Source organism: Hemicordylus capensis, chromosome 2 (genome assembly GCF_027244095.1).
Source record: "Hemicordylus capensis ecotype Gifberg chromosome 2, rHemCap1.1.pri, whole genome shotgun sequence".
Lineage (NCBI taxonomy): Eukaryota > Metazoa > Chordata > Lepidosauria > Squamata > Cordylidae > Hemicordylus > Hemicordylus capensis.
In genome coordinates, this window is record NC_069658.1 from 398,696,464 (window position 1) to 398,716,537 (window position 20,074).

The 20,074-nt window shown below is 42.8% G+C and overlaps 1 protein-coding gene across 3 annotated transcripts; it reads left to right on the forward strand.

The window, feature by feature from the left end:
- Positions 1-5: 5 nt before the first annotated feature.
- On the forward strand, positions 6-17,993 carry RFNG (RFNG O-fucosylpeptide 3-beta-N-acetylglucosaminyltransferase). 3 transcript variants are annotated; one of them, XM_053294593.1, is made up of 9 exons: positions 6-145; positions 4,576-5,145; positions 7,650-7,698; positions 10,116-10,218; positions 10,562-10,715; positions 11,253-11,338; positions 11,428-11,593; positions 15,204-15,289; positions 15,494-17,993. In XM_053294593.1, the coding sequence occupies exons 2-9, from the start codon at positions 4,645-4,647 to the stop codon at positions 15,558-15,560; spliced, it is 1,212 nt and encodes a 403-aa protein (XP_053150568.1). In that variant the 5' UTR covers positions 6-145; positions 4,576-4,644; the 3' UTR covers positions 15,561-17,993. The 3 variants fall into 3 exon arrangements, with proteins under 3 accessions (XP_053150568.1, XP_053150567.1, XP_053150569.1); XM_053294592.1 differs by having other exon boundaries at positions 15,204-17,993; XM_053294594.1 differs by lacking the exon at positions 15,204-15,289.
- Positions 17,994-20,074: the final 2,081 nt, after the last annotated feature.

Here is a 20,074-nt window from a genome sequence, read left to right on the forward strand (position 1 = left end):
CTCTCGTTCCCCTTTGATTTGGTCTGAGGATGGCTTCTACCTCTGAGAGTTGAGCAGCTGGTAAGCAAGACCAGCCCACCCGCGACGGCTCCCACCTCTTCCTCCCGCTTCAAAGGCAAAACCTTGTCGGAGGCGCTGCGTGTAGGTAGGTGGCGGAAGGAGGACCAGAACCTCCGCGGCGATCTCCCGACGGGGGAAGGGGGCGCCAAGGTGTATGTCCTTGTTGCCATGGTGACCAGCTGGGGTGTGGAAGGGTGGCGTTGCCATGTGAACCGGCTGCGGGAGCCTAAAAGATTCGGAAGGGCTGTCACGGGGGGGGTGTTCCGTCTTCTCGGACAGACCTTTTGTCGGGGAAACTGCCCCAGGGAAGAAACCAGCCCAATTTCTATCCTTACTTTGGGGGATTGTTCGCTTATGTACATTTTAAACACATTCCTTGTCTGACATTACGGTTGCCGAAACTGAGGTTGCAATCCTACGACCGCTTATTTAGGAATAGTCGCACTGAATTCAGTGGGTAAAAATGCTCTAGCATGGCGCTGTGACTGCGGCTAGAGCTCTGCTTTCCTCCGTCTTTGTTTGGGAGAAGTTGGTTTTCGAGTTGCCAGCGTCAGGACGAAACTTCAGTATTATTTCGAGCACACAGTGCAGCTTTGTCCTTCACTCTGTGATGTTATATGATTATGAATATAATACATTCATTGATTCCCGCAAATATACATACTTGGAGGAGCTCAGATCATCAACTATGTAGGGCAATCTGGACTTCCAACCCAACAGGCTGATCTGTGAAACCAACAGCCACTATGCAGATTTAGACACACCTAAGCCTATTGAAATCAATTGGGCTTTGGCGCATTGAGCTCTACATAGGATAAGGCTTCAACCATATGAACCAGAGAGCAGTGATATTTGGAAATGAAGCTGTCTTTTTGGTCTGGGTCTTCCCTTTCCCTAGCCGTGAATGAAACACCAACTACCTTTAGTTTACTGTGTTTGTCATCTGTATTTCCCAGCAAGGAAGGAGAAAATTGCACAAAACAAATATAACTAGAAAGTTTTCATTCATGATCATTATTATATTGTTTTAAATGTTGCATTAAATACATTTACAGGTGAAACTCGGAAAATTAGAATATCGTGCAAAAGTCCATTAATTTCAGTAATGCAAATTATTTTTTATAATTGTGATGATCATGGTGTACAGCTCATGAAAACCCCAAATCCACAATCTCAGAAGATTAGAATATTACATGGAACCAAGAAGACAAGGATTGAAGAATAGAACAATATCGGACCTCTGAAAAGTATAAGCATGCATATGTATTCAGTACTTGGTTTGGGCCCCTTTTGCAGCAATTACTGCCTCAATGCGGCGTGGCATGGATGCTATCAGCCTGTGGCACTGATGAGGTGTTATGGAAGACCAGGATGCTTCATTAGCGGCCTTCAGCAATTCTGCATTGTTTGGTCTCATGTCTCTCATCCTTCTCTTGGCAGTGCCCCATAGATTCTCTATGGGGTCAGGTCAGGCGAGTTTGCTGGCCAATCAAGCACAGTACACTGTATACTTTTCAGAGGTCCGATATTGTTCTATTCTTCAATTCTTGTCTTCTTGGTTCCATGTAATATTCTAATTTTCTGAGATTGTGGATTTGGGGTTTTCATGAGCTGTACGCCATGATCATCACAATTATAACAAATTAAGGCTTGACTTATCTCGCTTTGCATGTAATGCGTCTGTCTCATATATCAGTTTCACCTTTTAATTTGCATTACTGAAATTAATGGACTTTTGCACGATATTCTAATTTTCCGAGTTTCACCTGTAGGTTGTCATGCTGGACAGGTTTTTCTGGACAGGTAATAATAATGTATAATGTAATATAATGTATTATTATTATTATTATTATTATTTTATTATTATTATATTTATTATGCTATTTACACACAGTCTACCAGATGTTATTGACTGGATTTGGTACTTTAATTATCAGGCCCTTTCCAAGGGTCTAGGATAACTAAAGAAAAATTAAAGATAGTGTCATAGTATTTGTGCTGTCCCAGTGTGGCCTCCTGTAGTTGATGTGTTGTGATTTTATTGATTCCCAAAGTGTCCAGATGGTGTTCAAGTTCTTTTGGTACTGCATCAAGGGCACCAACAACTATTGGCACCACTATTATTTTCTTTTTCCAGAGTCACTCAATTTCAATCTGAAGGTCCTTATATTTAGTTATTTTCTCCAATTGTTTTTCGTCGACTTGTCTATCCCCTGGGATTGCAATATCAATTATCAGAACCCGATTCTTCTTGATGACTGTCAGATACAGCGTATTGTGCACTAAATGCCTATCAGTTTGTATTCTAAAATCCCAAAGCATTTTTGCCTCCTCATTTTAGGAGATTATGATTATGATTTATTATAGCTGGACAAGTTTTTATTCTGTGGAAAAAATGCCAACTTTCTCTTTTGCTATCAGGATGGCAAGTCCCAGCTGCAAGATGGTCATGTGGCTAGAGAGATCCAGTGGACATTGGACTTTGGTTTATATATATATATTGGTCCCCACCAATGCCTCTTAAGTAAATTTAACAGACATGGGATAAGAGAACAAGTCCTCTTATGGACTGGTAACTGTTTAAAGAACAGAAAGCGGAGAGTAGGTATAAAAAGAAAATTTTCACAATGGAGGGAAGTAAAAAGTAGGGTCCCCCAAGGATCTGTATTGGGATTAGTTATTTTCCCCAATGTAAATACTGTAAACCTCCCCCGCAACACACACACATACACACCTTGGGCCACAGCCAACTAAAACTGTTCCTCCTCCCTCCCACTTTCCCTCACCAGCTTTGCCATTCCAGGACACACACACTCTATCCACCCACACCGCTTCTTGTTGTAGTAGTGTGTACATGCAGCTGCTTCGCCCACCTGCCTGTTTCTTGTCATCACCGTCACTGCTCCAGCTTGCTTCCTTGCTCCTGCTGTCTCCTGCACTACACATGTCTGCTCTGTCATGAGACAGCAGAAGTGAGCAAGCTGGTGCTGGAGCAGCAGTGTCAATGAGAGACAGGCGGGCAAGTGAAGCAGCTGGATCCACATGCTGCTATAGCAAGCAGCAGCACAGAATGCACCCTGGGAGGAGGAGAGAAGAAGGGAAGTGTCTTTGAACTCTAGCCTGGTGGGGTAGGATCCATGAGGGAGGGGATAGCACAGCACATTGTGCCTCACTCAAGTGACAAAAGGCATTGAATTGCCTCCTGGCTCAATGAAACCATCAACCCAGTGTGCATCAGCTGAGAAAAAGGCAAAATCCCTGCTAGGTATTATTAGGAAAGGGATCAAAAATAAAATTGCTAATATTATAATACCCTTGTAGAAATCTTTGGTGCAGCCACAATTGGAATACTGTGTACAGTTCTGGTCATCACCTCTCAAGACGTATATTATAGAACTGGAAAAGCTGCAGAAGAGAGCAGCCAAAAGGATCAGGGGGCTGAAGCATCTTTCTTACGAGGAAAGGCTACAACATCTGGGGCATTTTAGTTTTGAAACAAGGCAACTAAAGAGGAACATGACTTACTTTTACAAAAGTATGAATGGTGTGGAGAAAGTGGATTGAGAAAAGTATTTTCCCCTCTCATGACATTAGAACTAGGTAATGTGATGAAACTGGCTGACAGGAGATTTAGGATGGACAAAGGAAAGTGCTTCTTCACACAGCCCATTATTAATCTACTAGTCTTGATGGCTATATGCTATTTTCAGGCTCAGGAGTAGTCTGCTTCTGAATATCACTGGCTGCCAATAGGTTTCCGGGCAAAATACAAAGTGCTAGTCATAACTTATAAAGCCCTAAATGGCTTAGGCCCTGGGTTTCTAAGATAACGTCTTCTTCATTATGAGCCCCACTGCCCATTGAGGTTGTCCAGAGAGATCCGTCTCCAGTTGCCGCCAGCCCGGCTGGTGGCCACACGGTAACGGGCTTTCTCGGTTGCTGCCCCGAGGCTGTGGAATGCAGTCCCTACTGAAATACAATTCTCCCCATCTCTGATAATTTTTAGAAAGCATTTGAAAACCCACCTCTTCACTCAAGCTCTTTCAGTTCTTTAAAATTTTAAGGTTTTAATTTGTGGGTGATTTTTAAAATTAAATTGTTTTAAGTTTTTGTATATATTTTAACTTGTTTTATGCTATTGTTAACTGCCCAGAGATGAAAGTTTGGGGTGGTGTACAAATTTGATTAATAAATAAAAATAAAATAAATAATAAATATCCATTACAGGTGAGCAACAGTGGGTGAATAGATCTGCTTTGTCTCTTGCTTGTGGACTTGCTACAGGCATCCAGTTGGCCACTGTGGAAAATAGCATGTTGAACTATGTTGAAAATAGCATGTTGGACCTTCACCTGATCTAGTTGGGCTCTTCCTATATTATGTTGACAATAAGTAAGCTTTTAAGGTGTTTTGAATGCTATAAAAATTATGCTGTGTGGCTGCCAAATTCCTCAGACTTGTTTATGTCACATAAAATATAGCAAATTTGTGATTAGTTTTCTTTTCTTTTCTCAGAGGCCTCAACTTCACCTGTGAAACAATGTCTCAGCTTGACAATATGGCAAAGGCCCTTGGGGCTGAAGAATGAGCTTTTCCTGCATTAGGCTCAGTAAAATCTGCTTCCTGCTCTCAGTTATCTTTTGTGCAGTCCTCCTCTTGCTAATTCCCAAATTTCAGGCTAGCTGGAGACCGAGAAATTATCCACAGCCACATCCACCACCTGTTTTTAATGTGTCCAGCAAAAGTGATATCCCACTACAGCAGGTGGAGTCCAGCTCAGTTGATCATTTGGAAGATGAGGCTAACAATATTGTGCCCTCAGTGAGAGAGGAACTGCTAAAAAAATGGAATCGTTATATCATAGACACTGGCAGATCCAATCTGAAAGCTAACAGAAAGATTAATGACAGCCCAACTTACCCATTCCACAATGTGGTGAAAGACCATGTGGGACTTGTTGAAGTCTCTGCTAAGGAAAAGCTGGACTTGAAGGATATCTTTATTGCTGTGAAAACAACAAGGAAGTACCATAAAACAAGGCTGAGCTTGCTCTTCCAAACGTGGATTTCCCAGGCAAAAGGACAGGTAAGGACACTTTCCCCAGGAGGATGAAATCTTAACTTGTTTAACAGAGTGAAAACATTTTATCAGTTGTAGCGCCCTTTTACTGCTCTAAGTGGCTTTGGATATCACGCACAAGGCACAGGAGGCACGTCACTAACTTTTTCTGTTTTCTTTGCTTCATTGCAATGGCTGAAGTTCTGTTCTCATGTCTCTTTTCTGCAGTTAAACTATTCTTGCACAGAGCCATTTGTGCTTGCTTTCTCTTCTCCCCAATGTGGCCCTATTCCGTGTTCTCAAGCCAGCTGTTCCTCAGAATGGGGAGAATGTCATCCGTCTCCATGTGCAAATGCCTTTCTGAATTTAGACAGATGCTTCAGACACTGTCCCACTCTCAAGCAGGATGCTAGTCCCAGCTGGCTTGCTGATTGCTGGCTTTCCTTCTGCCTGTAGGCTGAACTGTTTTCTGTAGGGGGAGATAGATGTATATCCCTGTTGTAATGGAATATTTTCTGGACTGAGAAGAGGACAAGCTTGGCTCCTGTTTGTCCAAATTATACCAAATACCAAATTATTTCTTTTTTACACAGTCAGACAGGTATTATTGACTGGTTTGTTTTATCCAGACATCGAGTCCTTCCCAAGGACCTGGGATGGCTGAATTTTATTATCAGTATTGTTGCTGTTGTTATTATAGATATCGTCACAGAATATAGGCTGTTCCCAGTAAAGTTGCTTTTTGTAATTGGCTGATGGTGATTTCTGTGGCCCCTATGGTGTTGAGGTGCTCTTCAAGTTGTTTTGGAATTGCACCTAGGGCACCAATTACCACTAGGATTATTTTGGTCTTTTTCTGCCACAGCCTTTCAATTTTAGTTTGTAGATCTTTGTATTTTGTTGTTTTTTCTATTTCTTTTTCTTCTATTCTGCTATCACCTGGTATTGCTATGTCGATTATTTTGATGATGATGATGATGATGATGATGATGATGATCTTTATTCGATTTCTATACTGCCCTTCCAAAAATGGCTCAGGGCAGTTTACACAGAGAAATAATAAATAAATAAGATGGCTCCCTAAATAAAGAGAATCACCACATTAAAAGGTGCCTCTTTGCCAAGCTAGCAGGGGTTAGTCTAACACTGTAGTCTTAACACTATTTGTATATAAATCTGCATATAGGAAAGAGACTCGGGTCCCTTCTGTTTTGTGAGTGCTGCTAGAAACCAACAAAATGTCCTCTCTCTCAGTGTCCTGACTGAACCCCAGAATGGTGTCACCAGGAGCGTATCTAAGGGGGGGCAGGCAGGGTACGTGCCCCGGGTGCCACTTGAAGGGGGTTGCCATTTTTTAAAATTATTTTTTTTAAAATGGCTGCCGAAAACAAAATGGCCACCATGCATGCTCAAATGGCCTCTGCGAGACCCTAGGACATGCCAGCCATTTGAGCATGCACGGTGGCCATTTTGGTTTTGGCAGCCTTTTTAAAAAAAAATCTATTTTTAAAAATGGCCACCGCACATGCTCAAATGGTCCCTGTGAGGCCCTTTGCTTTGCCAGGCCTTGCAGAGGCCATTTGAGCATGTGTGGCAGCCTCCAAAATGGCCACCATGCCGATCTTTGCAGGCCCGAACAGGCCCGAAAATCAGCCTGGGACGGGCTGCAGCGGTGAATTAAGAGCCTGGAGGTGGGAGGGGAAACCTTTGCAGACCACCCCACCCCACTCCACGGCCTTTAGGAAGTCCTCCAAAGGGGCTACAGGTAAAAAGTTTTTTTTAACAAAATTAATATAATATTAGTCACTGTACACATATTCAGTTTGGCACTGTGCACAGAGAATCAGGGCTTGTGAATACTAAGTTGAAGCTTATGAGCTAGGATTGTATTCATTTGCTCTTGCTTTGCTTCTTGTGATAAGTGAGTTAAATGTGATGTCTTAATAATATGGCTAGTAATGGTGAGTTTGTCTTTGAATCAGTGTGAAATCCTTAGTATTAAGGCCCACTGGGAGTTTCTTGCTCTCTTTCTCTCATTTTAACTGTCTTTCTGAAATACTAGAATATATTCCAAGCAGTGATACAGTTTACTCTGCATATCCTTTAATTATTTTCAGAGTATCTGGGAAAAGTCAATTTCTCCATTTATTTTTAAAACTTATGTAATAGTGATGCTACAATGCATAGTAGAGAATTAGACAGACACTTCTGTTTAGTTTTCCAAGTACACCTCCACATAGTATTTGGGTATTTCATGAGCCCCAGCATACTGAAATTTGTCATTTTCCAGCATTTTTTTGGTCTGGCTCCATCCACTGCTAAATAGTTTTTGAAATATTAAAAGCTTAAGAGCTTGACTTGTATTTTTCAGCTGATATTATGGTAAAGTTATCTGAGAGATGTGTGTCAGATGTTTGGACAGGGGGCGGAATTTCAGTGCTTGCCCTCGGCGCTATTCTTCCTAGATGTCTGGGTGTCACTGACATTATAAGGAACTGAAGTAGTTTTTTGTTTGTTCATGTTTCCCACAGACATTTATATTTACAGACTGGGAAGATCGGGAGCTCCGTCTCAGAGCAGGTGAGCTGTAGCCCAAATTTCTGGTGGTTAGAGCAAGACCTAAGGAGCCATCTGATACTGAGTCAGACCAATTATCCACTTAGTGTGGTCTACCCTGACTGGCAAGTCAAGGTCTTGGCAGGGACTTTTACCAGCCCTACAGATGCCAGCGCATACAAATATTTAGGAAAGGGCCTATAGAAAATAGGCATTTTTCTGCATTTCTGCAGTCCCTTCCAAATCGGCTATCCCTAAAATATGTGTTACTTTTGAATGGGATTACCACGTCATTTTATTTGGTGCAATGCATGTGATGTGTGCAAGGGAATTTACCTGTGTGATGGGATACAAATTCCACCTTTATACAAATGGCTTTGCGTTTGCTTTCTGTGAGGAGTATTCAAGCTATTCCAAATACGCTGATGTGGTTTGCTGACAGAAATCCTCCGTTGTTCCCTATTGTCAATCCAAAGGATGTTTGCTTTCTTTATGTTTTGGAAGACTGCCCCACATTTCTTCTCTAGGAATGTGCGAAGTCCATGATGCTGGTACCTTTTGGATCCTTTTGCCTCCCATTGTTTGGAAAGCAGGCCTTCATGTGGGATGCCTACCAAAAAAAAAAAAAGATACGGAGGGAGATCCTTGGGTTACTCTCATTTTCTTTATTTTTCTCAGCTTCAGTAAAGCTGTGTGAATGTGAAAATTTGCATTCCTCTTGCATTTTAGTAGTTGTGAATGGGGTTATTTGAGATTAAATTATGCTGGGAGTTAGTACTTCACCCAGGAATTTTTACCTTTTTGCACCTATGGACCTCTCCCCTTAGATCCTTCCCCCCCATTTATATAAAATATTTTCATAAGGCTCCAGTAAAAATGGGTATGCGTGTGTGTAATGAGTACTCTGGATAATTGTTTTCAAGCATTTTTTCCTGGCTCACCAGCAAGCAAATTAAATTCAGTTCAGCAAAGAATTTGCATTTTAAAAGCTCTGGGCCCTTTTCATATGCATTGCTAGGAAAGGCTTGGTACAGTAAAACCTGTTATTCTCTGGTGTCTCTCGTAAGCTGTGAAGGTATAATTACAATTCAAGAAGAAGAAAGGTGGTACAAGAGTTAATTATAAATGATGCTTTGGGGGACCTACCTTTTATTTATATATTTAATTTTCCACATATCACCTGTGTCAAGGTCTGGCCCAAGGCCAGCGAAGTACACGGCTCGGCTGCTTGCTGTGGGTGAATGACAATTGTTGAAACTCAGCAATGAGTGGGAGTCAGAGGCTCCAATTTATGGAGCCAGTCGAAAGCTCCCAGGTGTCAGGATTTACGGCTTGTCAGCCTTCGATAACAGGCGCTTGCTCCTCCGCACCGCCTCCAGTTGTGACCTGCGTTTGAAACACCTGCGTTGCTGTGGCGTCGGTGGAGCTCCAATGCCTAAATCATCCCCCGATTGGTGGCTGACATTTTCTGCTGGTTCAGGCTGTTGAGTCTGTTCTGAACCGTCAGCTAATTCCACTGCAGTCGGGCTCTGCCCTTCAGACATTCCAGACTCGGCTGAAATGCCGACAGCTTCCCTTTCTTCCTTGCTGTCAGAGCTAGGGGACATGACAACCTGGTCCTACCCATTGGACCCCCAGGGAATTCATGGGCCCCAGGTTAAGAAACCCTGATTTAGGGAAGATATGATTGATTGAAGGATGAGGAGAATAAGAGAAAACACTGGGAGTTACAGTTAGGGACTATTCAAAACAAACTGCAATATTCCCCCACAAGGTCCTCCAAACACCATCTTGCTCACAATCCACATACTTGCAAGGGCTTGTACAGTACAATTCTTCCCTGCATTATCTTAGCGTCTGGCCACATGCAGAGCAGGGATGCCACATAATTTCCACATCGCCACCCACTGGCCAGCTTTTGCAATCTGAAGAGAACCTTCCACTCCTCCTTTGATCGGGGAAAGAGATGGGTTGTCCTCAGAATGTAAGTACTGGCCAGTAGGTGGCACTCTGAAAATCACGTGATGTCCTTGCTCTGCATGTGGCCAGAAGAGAAGATCACTCAAGGAAGGAGTGAGCATGTGGGCTGTGAGTAAGACAGTGTTTGTAGCTTGCAGGGAATCCTACATTTTATTGTTATCTGGAAGAGCCCTAAATAAATTCCTCTCATTCCTAATGCAAGCTGCAGAAATACAGGGGGAACCTATATAGTCATTATTTCTTATGAAGACTGTTGTGCTTACAAGTTCTCTATTTCCAGTTCACATCTCTTATAGCCTGACTTACCCCAATAACACAAAGTCTGGTCCTGCTCTGCTAGTCTCCATATTCCCCTGTTAATATGTCCCAGGGCTTTTCGTCACATGCCTGCTCCACTGTGCTTGTGATTGCTCTTACACATCTTACAGTTTTCCCAGTAATAAACACCTTTTGTTTAATAGGAGACCATGTGATCAACACCAATTGCTCAGCCGTTCACACCCGCCAAGCACTCTGCTGCAAAATGTCTGTGGAATATGACAAATTCCTAGAGTCTGGGCGAAAGTAAGTGAGAGCCACTATTGCTGTTGGTGTTTATCTTGAAATTCTCCTCTCTGGTTTCAGTGAGTTAGCATGAGCTACCTTGATTACCCTGAATAACATAAAGGAAGAAGAAATCAAGTTCAGCCAAAAGATGGAGCAGCTGCAGCAAGGAAAGATAGTGGCTTGTGATCTCATTTCTTGGAGTAGAGAATCGCTTCTCGGCTTGCCTCCGAAGAGGCTGTCCAGAGGCCTCTGCCCTTTCACTGCCCTGATTCTGTGAAGGTTTCCCCAAAGAGAATAGAAAGAGCTGACTCTGAATCCCTTGTGGCCTTCTCTGCTTCTCTGACTTCTGCTTTTCCTGCAGGTGGTTTTGTCATGTGGATGATGACAACTATGTGAATCTGCCGAATCTCCTGCATCTCCTATCTGCCTTTTCACACAGCCAAGATGTGTATGTGGGGAGACCAAGTCTGGACCATGCCATTGAAGCAGCAGACCATGTCCGGAACGATGGATCAGTGAGCATGTTCTCTAATTGTGTCACTGCTCCCCAAAATTTGAACAGATCAGACTCTTGCACTCTCCTCTCTCTCTGTCCTCATTCTTGTTTGGAGTTCCTTCTCATGCTTTCTTGTTTTGGAGTCAGGCTTTCCTGCCCCACATGTGCATTTTAGGGGGCCTTCTTTCTGAGTAAATATGCATAGGATAGGATCAGGCTGCAAGCTGTATTTAAGATTCAGGAATATATACAAAAGGCCGACAGCCAGGATATAATTGGATCTGATATTGTCTCTTTAGTATCCCTGGGTATTTTGGAGGTCTGCTCATTCTCTGAGGGCACATAATAAAAGTTTATCATGCATTGTTCTGATGGTTCCTGTTTGTGCTAGCTTGTGACGCACACCAGGATAATGTGGACAAATCTTTTAGGAGTGTTTGGATAAGAAGACTAAGCATTCTAAGATTTCATGTGACTTGGACAAGATCTGACACATTCAACTGACCAAAAAAAAGAACATGAAGCTTTCCTGACAACTCTTTGTTTATCTTGCTAGACAACTGTGAAGTTCTGGTTTGCCACAGGCGGTGCAGGCTTCTGTATCAGCAGAGGTCTCGCCCTCAAGATGAGCCCCTGGGCTAGGTATGTGCAGCTTGGAAAATGTGTTTCTATTTCCACAAGCTGACAAGGACCTAGGAAGATTTCATTCTCTGATTGCTGTCTTCTGGCAGCCTGGGGAGCTTCATCAGCACTGCAGAGAGGATTCGCCTCCCGGATGACTGCACGATTGGCTACATCATTGAGGGACTGTTGGAAGTGAAACTGCTGCACAGCCCCTTGTTCCACTCGCACCTGGAAAACCTGCAGCGCCTGCGGGGTGAAGCTGTGCTCAGACAGGTAATCTAAGGACTGGATGATCAAGTGCCTCTTTCCCCTAGCTTTCCTTACAAATGAATTGCTTGTTTAGGATTGTGGGCAGGTGTATGTAGTGGAACTGGAGACATTAAAAGAATACAGGTGCCTTTTGTGAAGACCTACAAAGGTCATGGGGAGACTAAGGAGGGGAAACTGTGAGAAACGACTGAATCTCTGCAAGTATTTAAGCCTAAAAACATTGATATAGATGCACACTTGAGCGACTGTTACTAGAAGCAGGGCTTGTGGGCTTGGAGATGGTGCATCAAATAAAAGCTGGGAAAGAGACTGAGTTTCAGAGTAGATTTTACTAGTGATAATTGGTAGAAGTGGAAAGAAATGGAGTGAAAAAATAAGGACATATGAGGATATTTGGAACAGAGAGAGCAGTAGTGAAAGCAGGTGGAGGATGTACTGTAATTATGGGAGAGATGCTCCTAGAGATGTCAGAAATTACAGTGGTGAAAGTTATGTGGGCAAAATGGAGGCAAGTGAAGAGTAAGTATATTTATTATGTTTGTACATCGCCCCAAACTTCTGTCTCTGGGCGGTTTACATCAGCATGGATAATGTGCTTGTATAAAAATGGATAATGTGCTTATATAAGATAACCCTGATGCTGAAGGACAAAGAGGGCTGAGGAAAGTCATGGCAAATGCAAAGTTGTGTTGCAGAGCTCTTGGGGTACATGATAGAAGGGCTGCAGGAGAAAAAGGAGGAGGCAACCAGTAACTTGCCTCTCATATGGCTGCTAAAATGGTTAGACTAGCATTCAGTATATGGGTAATGAGCAGCATGCATCTACTTTGTGGGCACTTCTTTGCTCTTTTCTCCAGACACCTGTCATTGTCTTGGCTTCCTTGCAATTAGCAAACAGTATAGCTTGTGTTGCTTACTGTAGCAATGGATTTGGACTTTTGACAGACAAAAAGAACCAGCCTCATCTTGAATCATTTTTACAACATGAAATAACAAAAACTCTGCTCAGGATGAATAACACAGGCCCACTTTGCTGCAAATAAAATGCTTTGATTCCAAAATCATTCATAGCCAGTAGGTTGCACCCCAAAGCTGTCATACCTGTTCCCCTAAATATAATAACCTAAGAACAGCAGCAATGCAACTAACTTTCCTATCCTGTGTTGCACATTCAAGTCCTAAAGACAATTGCCTTGATTATTGTAAGTATACTCCAAGGATATCAAATCTCTGTGGTAATCTTTCTAGAATTAGGGCTGATTTTGAAGTTTTCGCATGGAGGCAGTAAAAAAGAAAAAAATTCCCTGAAGCAGTACTCCATGTGATCGGTATAATGTTTGAACGCCTCTTCCCCTGTGCATTATCTTAAACATGTGCAGCACCTCTACACCAGTACCAGGAATGTATGGAGCTGTGATGTGTTGTTTGGGCAGATGCTTGGTGATAAGCGGTTTTTAAATGCTACACATACCACAGGGAGAAGTACCAGAGAGAAGAGCTTTTTGGCAATCTCCACATGACAGCTACAACATTTAACATATCTTTTACTAAATTTAACTGCATATTAATGTGGTCAGCCTTATGGACTCAGTTTTGAATGCAAGGTCAATTTCAGACGTAGAGATTAACAAATGTCTATCTAGGGCCTCTTAAAGAGTGGACTTCTAATGCAGCTTGAAAGCCCTAAATGCAGTTCCTGAACTGAAGTAGAACTAATTTCCAGAGAAATGCATCACATCAGAGGCTTTGGTTTGTTGATGACTCTGCTGTATACATTATCTGGCTTACAACAAATCATGAGATTTGTACAATGTAAATGCCTGCCTACAGGCAGTAATGGGCTGGATGAGGGATAATAAACTGAAGCTGAATCCAAGCAAGAAAGAAGTGCTCATTGTTGGGGGTCGTAATCTGCAAGAGGGGATAGAACTTCTTGTTCTGGATGAGTTTACACTCCCCCAGAAAGAACAGTTTTGTAGCTAGGGAGTGCTCTTGGGCCTGGGTCTCACACTGGTGCCTCAGGCTGAGGCTGTGACCAGGAACACCTTTTACCAGCTGCGATTGATTTGACAACTCCGCCTGTTCCTCGAGGAGACTGACCTGAAAACAGTGGTGCACCAGCTGGTAACTTCCATTTTGGACTATTGCAATGTGCTCTATATAGGGCTGCCTTTGTACATAGTTTGGAAACTTCAATTAGTTCAAAATGTAGCACCCAGATTGGTCTCTGGAGAGACCACAATATGCCTGTTCTTAAACAGTTGCACTGGCTGCCAATATGTTTCCGGGCAAAGTACAAAGTGCTGGTTTTTACCTTTAAAGCCCTGAATGGCTTAGGTCCGGGTTACCTGAGAGAGTGCCTTTTGATGCACACCGGGGGAGAAAAGTCACTTTAACAGGAGGAAGGCAGGTCTTACCTGCCCCTCTGTTGCTCCCCCACTACCCTTGTGCGGCGCTGTTTGTATTAAGCAGCCGCACTGTCTTTTTTTTTTAAAGCCATGCTGCCTAAGCAGGGTCTGCCCTGGTTGCATATGAATGGGAGACTTGATGTGTGAGCACTGTAAGATAGTCCCCTTATGGAACGGAGCTGCTCTGGGAAGAGCAGAAAGTTCCAAGTTCCCTCCCTGGCTTCTCCAAGATAGGGCTGAGAGAGATTCCTGCCTGCAACCTTGGAGATGCTGCTGCCAGTCTGGGTAGTCAATACTGAGCTAGATGGACCTATGGTCTGACCCACTATATAGCAGCTTCCTATGTTCCTATGTTCTTGCTTGGGAACAGAATGTTCCCTCTTCCCAGAAGCCTATGGGTCGCGTTGGCATGTAAATAGCATCTGCGCTTGTGCAGATGCCATCTTGAGTGATCAGCAACATGCCTAGTGCCTTTCCCTGCAAATTCCCCACCGCTCATTCAGATCGTCAGGAGGGATCTGTCTTTGGATGCCACTGGTTCATCAAGTGGCGACCTGGGTTCGAGCCTTCTCAGTTGTCACCCCTGGTTTGTGGAATGCCTCCCCGTGAAAGTAAGAGGATTATCTTCCTTGGAGGCTTTCAGGAGAGCCTTAAAAACCCATCTTTTAGCCTGACTTTTAATGATATATAGTTTTAGTTTTAATTTTAAATCTGGTTTAAATGTATGCTTGCTTGCTTGCTTGCTTGTTTGTTTGTTTGTTTGTTTAATTTTGTTGTGTGTTTTTTATCTTAGTGTAAACCACCCTGAGCCATTTTGGGAAGGGCAGTATAGAAACTGGATGGATGGATGAATAAATTAATGAATAAATAAATAAATAAGTGAGAGTGAGTGGGAGGCACTGTAAAGATACGCTTAATTCTGGTGTTCATTTTCATACCAGTATGAGGAAATAGACTTTTATCTTAAGCACTTCTAGGCTGGGCTTAATTTGCAAAGGAGAATTTGCTTTCTCCTGAGTGGTGAGCAGAATATCACAACAGCCATCAGTGTTTATGTCAATACACAACTCCTGCCACATATCTCAGAAAGACGATGAGGTCTCTCTTCTCCCCTGCATTTCAGTTCACCTAATCTGGCTTCCTGTAGGACTTGCCATACTCTGGCAAGTGCATCTTTTGAGTTTGTGTGATTTTATTTTTGTCAGGTTACTTTGAGCTATGGGGGTCCTGAAAACAAACGCAATGTTGTGAGCATTGGTGAAGTGTTCAGTGTACAGCAAGATCCAACTCGGTATGTACATAACTGCTTTCCAAATGAAATTCCTAGCCCTTCTTGCTTAACAGATGATAAGAAATCCAAGCACAAGGACAGGAAATGGCATTTATTTGCCAGATATACTGCCAGGTTATGATGTCTCCTGTACTGGTGGGTTTACATTCTTCCAGGCCCAAGTGCTTTGCATCCTGTGTTAGCATCTTATCTTTCTCTTTTCAGATTCAAATCTGTCCACTGCCTCCTATACCCTGACACTGTATGGTGCCCCACTCTAATGGTGAAGTGACATCTGCTATAACCTTCAGAATTTTCTCCTGTTGGGCCTTTCTTTGAATGAGCAGCCATGGTTATCTTTGCAAGAGAATAACAAACATGAAGTCAAAACAAGTCCCCAGAAACATCAGCTGCTATCAGAAATGGTCTTTGGGAAGATATTTGGTCTTGCAGCACATCTTAGCTGATATCTGCAAGGCTCCTTTCACTCTTCCTCTAAACTCATATTATCTAAAGCCTGTTTCTTACTGCATTGCATTTGTACAACCTCAGGAATTCAACAGTCTAGTATTGTAGCAATATGTTTGAGAGCTAATCTTTCTTATCAGCATGTTAGCAGCAAAATACAAAACTGAAATGAGAGTTCTTCTCATTTGGAAAAGTAGTTAATCAGGAAGCTATAGACTGTGGTTTACTGTATTCTGCCATATCATCTGAATCCTTGTGGGGCCACACTGGATATAGCTCCCCCACAAATAAGATGGACCAGTGTCTACAAGACACAGTCCCAGAATCGGCGTGCTCCCGTGCTCTCGCCTATAGCAGAATCTCTTGCCTTTAAACATTGGCTTAGATATGGTTGGTATGTCACCCTTGGCTTGTTTGTCTGAAAAGGTTTACATATAAAAGTCCTCCACTGTGACCTTCAAATTCAAAGCTGTTTTGTCTTGAACCAGTAACCACTTCAAGACAGTTGAAACCCACATTATGTTGGCTGGACCACCATATGATTTTTGCTTTTTGTATTGCAGCTAATTTCCATATCTTGATGTATCCCACAATCAATATGCTAAATATATGAAAAAAATAATATTAGTTAAATCATGTTCGGGGTGGGGGGAAGGGAGAGATGCTATTTAAGGGTCTTTTGTCTCTTCCATGATTGGCTGTAACAGTCCATAGCAAACATTTTTGAGCCCCAGGCTTGAGAATTTTTAATTCCTCTGCAACTTCCCCTTCAGTGAGTATGAACAATACATTACATTGCACTCTTCCCTCTTATAGAAATAATGTGACCCTCCTTGTAAATATTATTGAAGTATTTACCAAAATAAAGAGGGCTGCATTTTGAATTGAGGCAAAGGAACATGGTACATATATAGCTCTGAAATGAAACAAATAGTAGTTGAAATCCTGACAAGCAATCCTCTTAACAGGCTTTTCACAGATTCTACACCAGCACAATGAAGATTTAAATCAATGAGGGAAACAGCCTGACCTTGAAATGGGATATATCACTATATCACTCTCTTAACAATGAATTCTAAGCTTCTCAAATGCCTAGAGCCTTTGGAGTCAGGCGGTACATATAAAAAATAAATAGATTTTTCTGCTGTTAATCATATATATATATGTACTCAGGCATGCCTATGCAGTGTGTCAGGCATGAAGCCTTAGGGGAGACGTACTGAACACTTGCAGTCAGAAAGTACCGGTAAGCAACTCTGGTAATGTTGGGGCAGTGTAAGCTTCAAATATTTCCTCCGACCATTCCCTTTCTGAAGAAGTGCCACACTCACCCTCCTTCACAAAGGAGAAGGAAGTAAACAATGTGCTTAGAATAATTACTTTAAATGTATGTTTGTTTTGCCACTTAAGTGCCCAGTACAGATAAAGCATCTCTGGGGAGCATGACTGCGAGATGTGCTCACAATTCCCAACGGAATTTCTATTTCCAGCTAGCCTGCAGACTTTTGACGATATTAGCAAGTAGTACAACTCCTTTTACTGCAGTGGTGGCAATGTATGTATTACTATCCCCATGCCAGGCACTCCTGCCACAACTGATGCAGCTAACTAGTACTATGCCACAACTGCCACCCAGAGGCTGAAATGGGGGCAGAATATTTGTTACAGACCTTCTGTAACGCATAAAGGTATGAGATTATAATGTGGAATTTGACCCCAAATTTGGAATCGAAGAATGTTTGCTTTTTAAACTCTCATAATTGTAGAGAAATGCTTGGTAGTGTATACCTCTGTTAAATATTTATAGCGGGGAGTTGGGAAGGGGTCTTCTCCCACAATAGTCTGCCCACTGTTCAGTTGTATATCTCTTCTTTATTATTGCCTCTGGTTTTTCTCTGTTCACCTCATCCCATTTGTACCCACACACACGCCCCCCCCATTGCAATTCAGTAAAAATTCAGATTTGGCATATGAAAATGTGTCTAAATTAAGCAGTTTCATGCATATTTGCATGACTTTGAATACAGAATTTCGTTTCTATGGCACATAACTTTGCATTTTAGTCTGTAGTATATTCTTTTTTTTTTGTTCGTTTGTTGTCAGCGCAGAGCACTGACCTAAAGTGAGCTGCTTGGACTGTTGGACTGAATTTGTGTATTATTCGATGGCTGCAGCCTCTGCTGCCATAACTGAATGCAGGAGCATTCACAACGAAGTTTCTATCTCTTTTTCAGCAAATAAATATTTTTTAGAAGTGCATCGTTTTCTTATCGTCGTCTCTGAAACACTTTGAAAAAACTAGTTGCACATACACAGCACTGTAGTGCCAATTGACCTGCTAGCTTTTTGTGAGCCTAAACCTCTAATAGGGAACAAGCAGGAACCAAGTCTGCCATACCCCGTGATGTCTTTGAGGATGACTCTGAGGCACAGGAGGAATCGGTTTTCAAGCACTAGAGTAGGTGACGGGAGAGAAGGGCTCTGAGTCCATTCCTTTATTGTCAATAAAGCAACACTCAGAGGCTGTTTACAACGGCAGCCCTACCCGGGCTTGCACAGCCCACCTGTGTGGAGCATCAGGATCAGACCAATCCCAGCCCTGCCCTGCCCTGCCAGGTATCCCGAGGTTTCCCTCTGGGCTATTACCAGGGTAGAAGGATGTGAGCATGCCCTTCTACCCCAGTCATGTGTGTGCTCAGGCTGCCTGCAGCAGGAGCAGACACAGAACCGGGCACCTAGAGCTCCCAGCTTGCAGGAGAATCCCCCAAGGCACTGCACTCCTGGAGGGATTTCTGGAGGCCAGCCCCCAGATGGCTGTGTTGCCGGGAGGGAGCCGCGCAGATCATGTGGGCAGGCGAGCCGTGCAGCCCAATTCATACTAAAGCTCCTCATCTGGGAAGAAGGTAAGGTTGACTTGCCTCCTTCCCCCATGCCCTCCCCACCCCACTCACAGGTCATGTGAGCAACCTTTCAGTCTGCTGCTGTGTCAGCAGTCATACTATTTTTTTTAATTTAATTTTATTTGTTTATTCGATTTCTATACCGCCCTTCCAAAAATGACTCAGGGTGGTTTACACAGATAAATAACAAATAAGAGGGATCCCTGTCCCCAAAGGGCTCACAATCGAAAAATATTATTTCATCTAAAAATATTCAATATTAGTCAAATCATGTCTTCAAGTATTGGCTTAACCATTACCACTGCTCGTCCCTCTATAAGAATATTGTTAGACTTGATTCGAAACATTAGTGGCCTATATATGATGAGGAGAATTACTCAAAGTAGCCCCATTTAAATTAAAAGGGAAAGTTAGGTATTGTGAAATGTACGTTTAATTTCAACTAGTAGGCCCGGGCACAGAGCATCTGTGCCTCTAGCTGGCCCGCCGCCTCGCCTCCACGGCCGGGCCCACCTGGCTCCCCGGCCATGGCCGCCGCCGCCGTTCTCCTGGGTGCACCAGCCAATCAGGCGCCCCGCAGCCCATCCAATCAGCTGGGCTGCCGGGACGCATTTTTCCCTGGCACACCCAGGAGAATTAAATATATAGATGGGACTACTTTGAGTGATTTTTTTTCTGTAATTCTAACACACTCACATCGAGAATAGTTCCTCTCCAGATAACTTCTCACAGGAACTTCTGAGTAAAAATGCTTACTATTGGGCAGAGAGTTGATTTCTCTGTTCTTGTGAGTACAGATTCACAATTCACGCCCCTTGCACATGGCTGCCAGCTGGTTGTCTGCCAGACAGCTTTCAGCCTCTGAATGAAGTACGTGGGTACTTCACATGTGTCCTCATTTATGATGGATGTGACGCTTGCTAAATATATACATTTAGCAGATTCCCCATTTAAAACCAAGCAGTAGAATATATTTTAAATGTTGACTATAAGCTTGTAAGCATTTCAAAACATTTTAATAGCGGACTCTACCATTATTTACAGTCTAGTGCTTAATATTTAATGAAGAAAATATGTCCATTTAGAAATCATCAGTGGCTGCAGCTGTGACTCATCTTCCCTGACAATGTGTTTGTATCACCATGGACATAATGTCACAGAGGAGCTGTTTTTCCAGTGACCAGTGGTAATTAAACTCTTAGGGTCTGCAAAAGCACATTGAACTCATTACTACATTACCATTTCCCCTTAGAACATTAAACAAATGTGTTTTAACACAGTGTTTGCCAATGTTTAAACAATTTCCATGGTAGGAGCGCAGTGGCTAAGTACAGCATCAGAACAGGCATCACATGCAAGTGTGGCTGTATAATGTGACCTCCTGCTAATGCCTTTCAGTAGTGGTCAGAACTTTTTTTTTTTAAGCATGTTTTGTTTT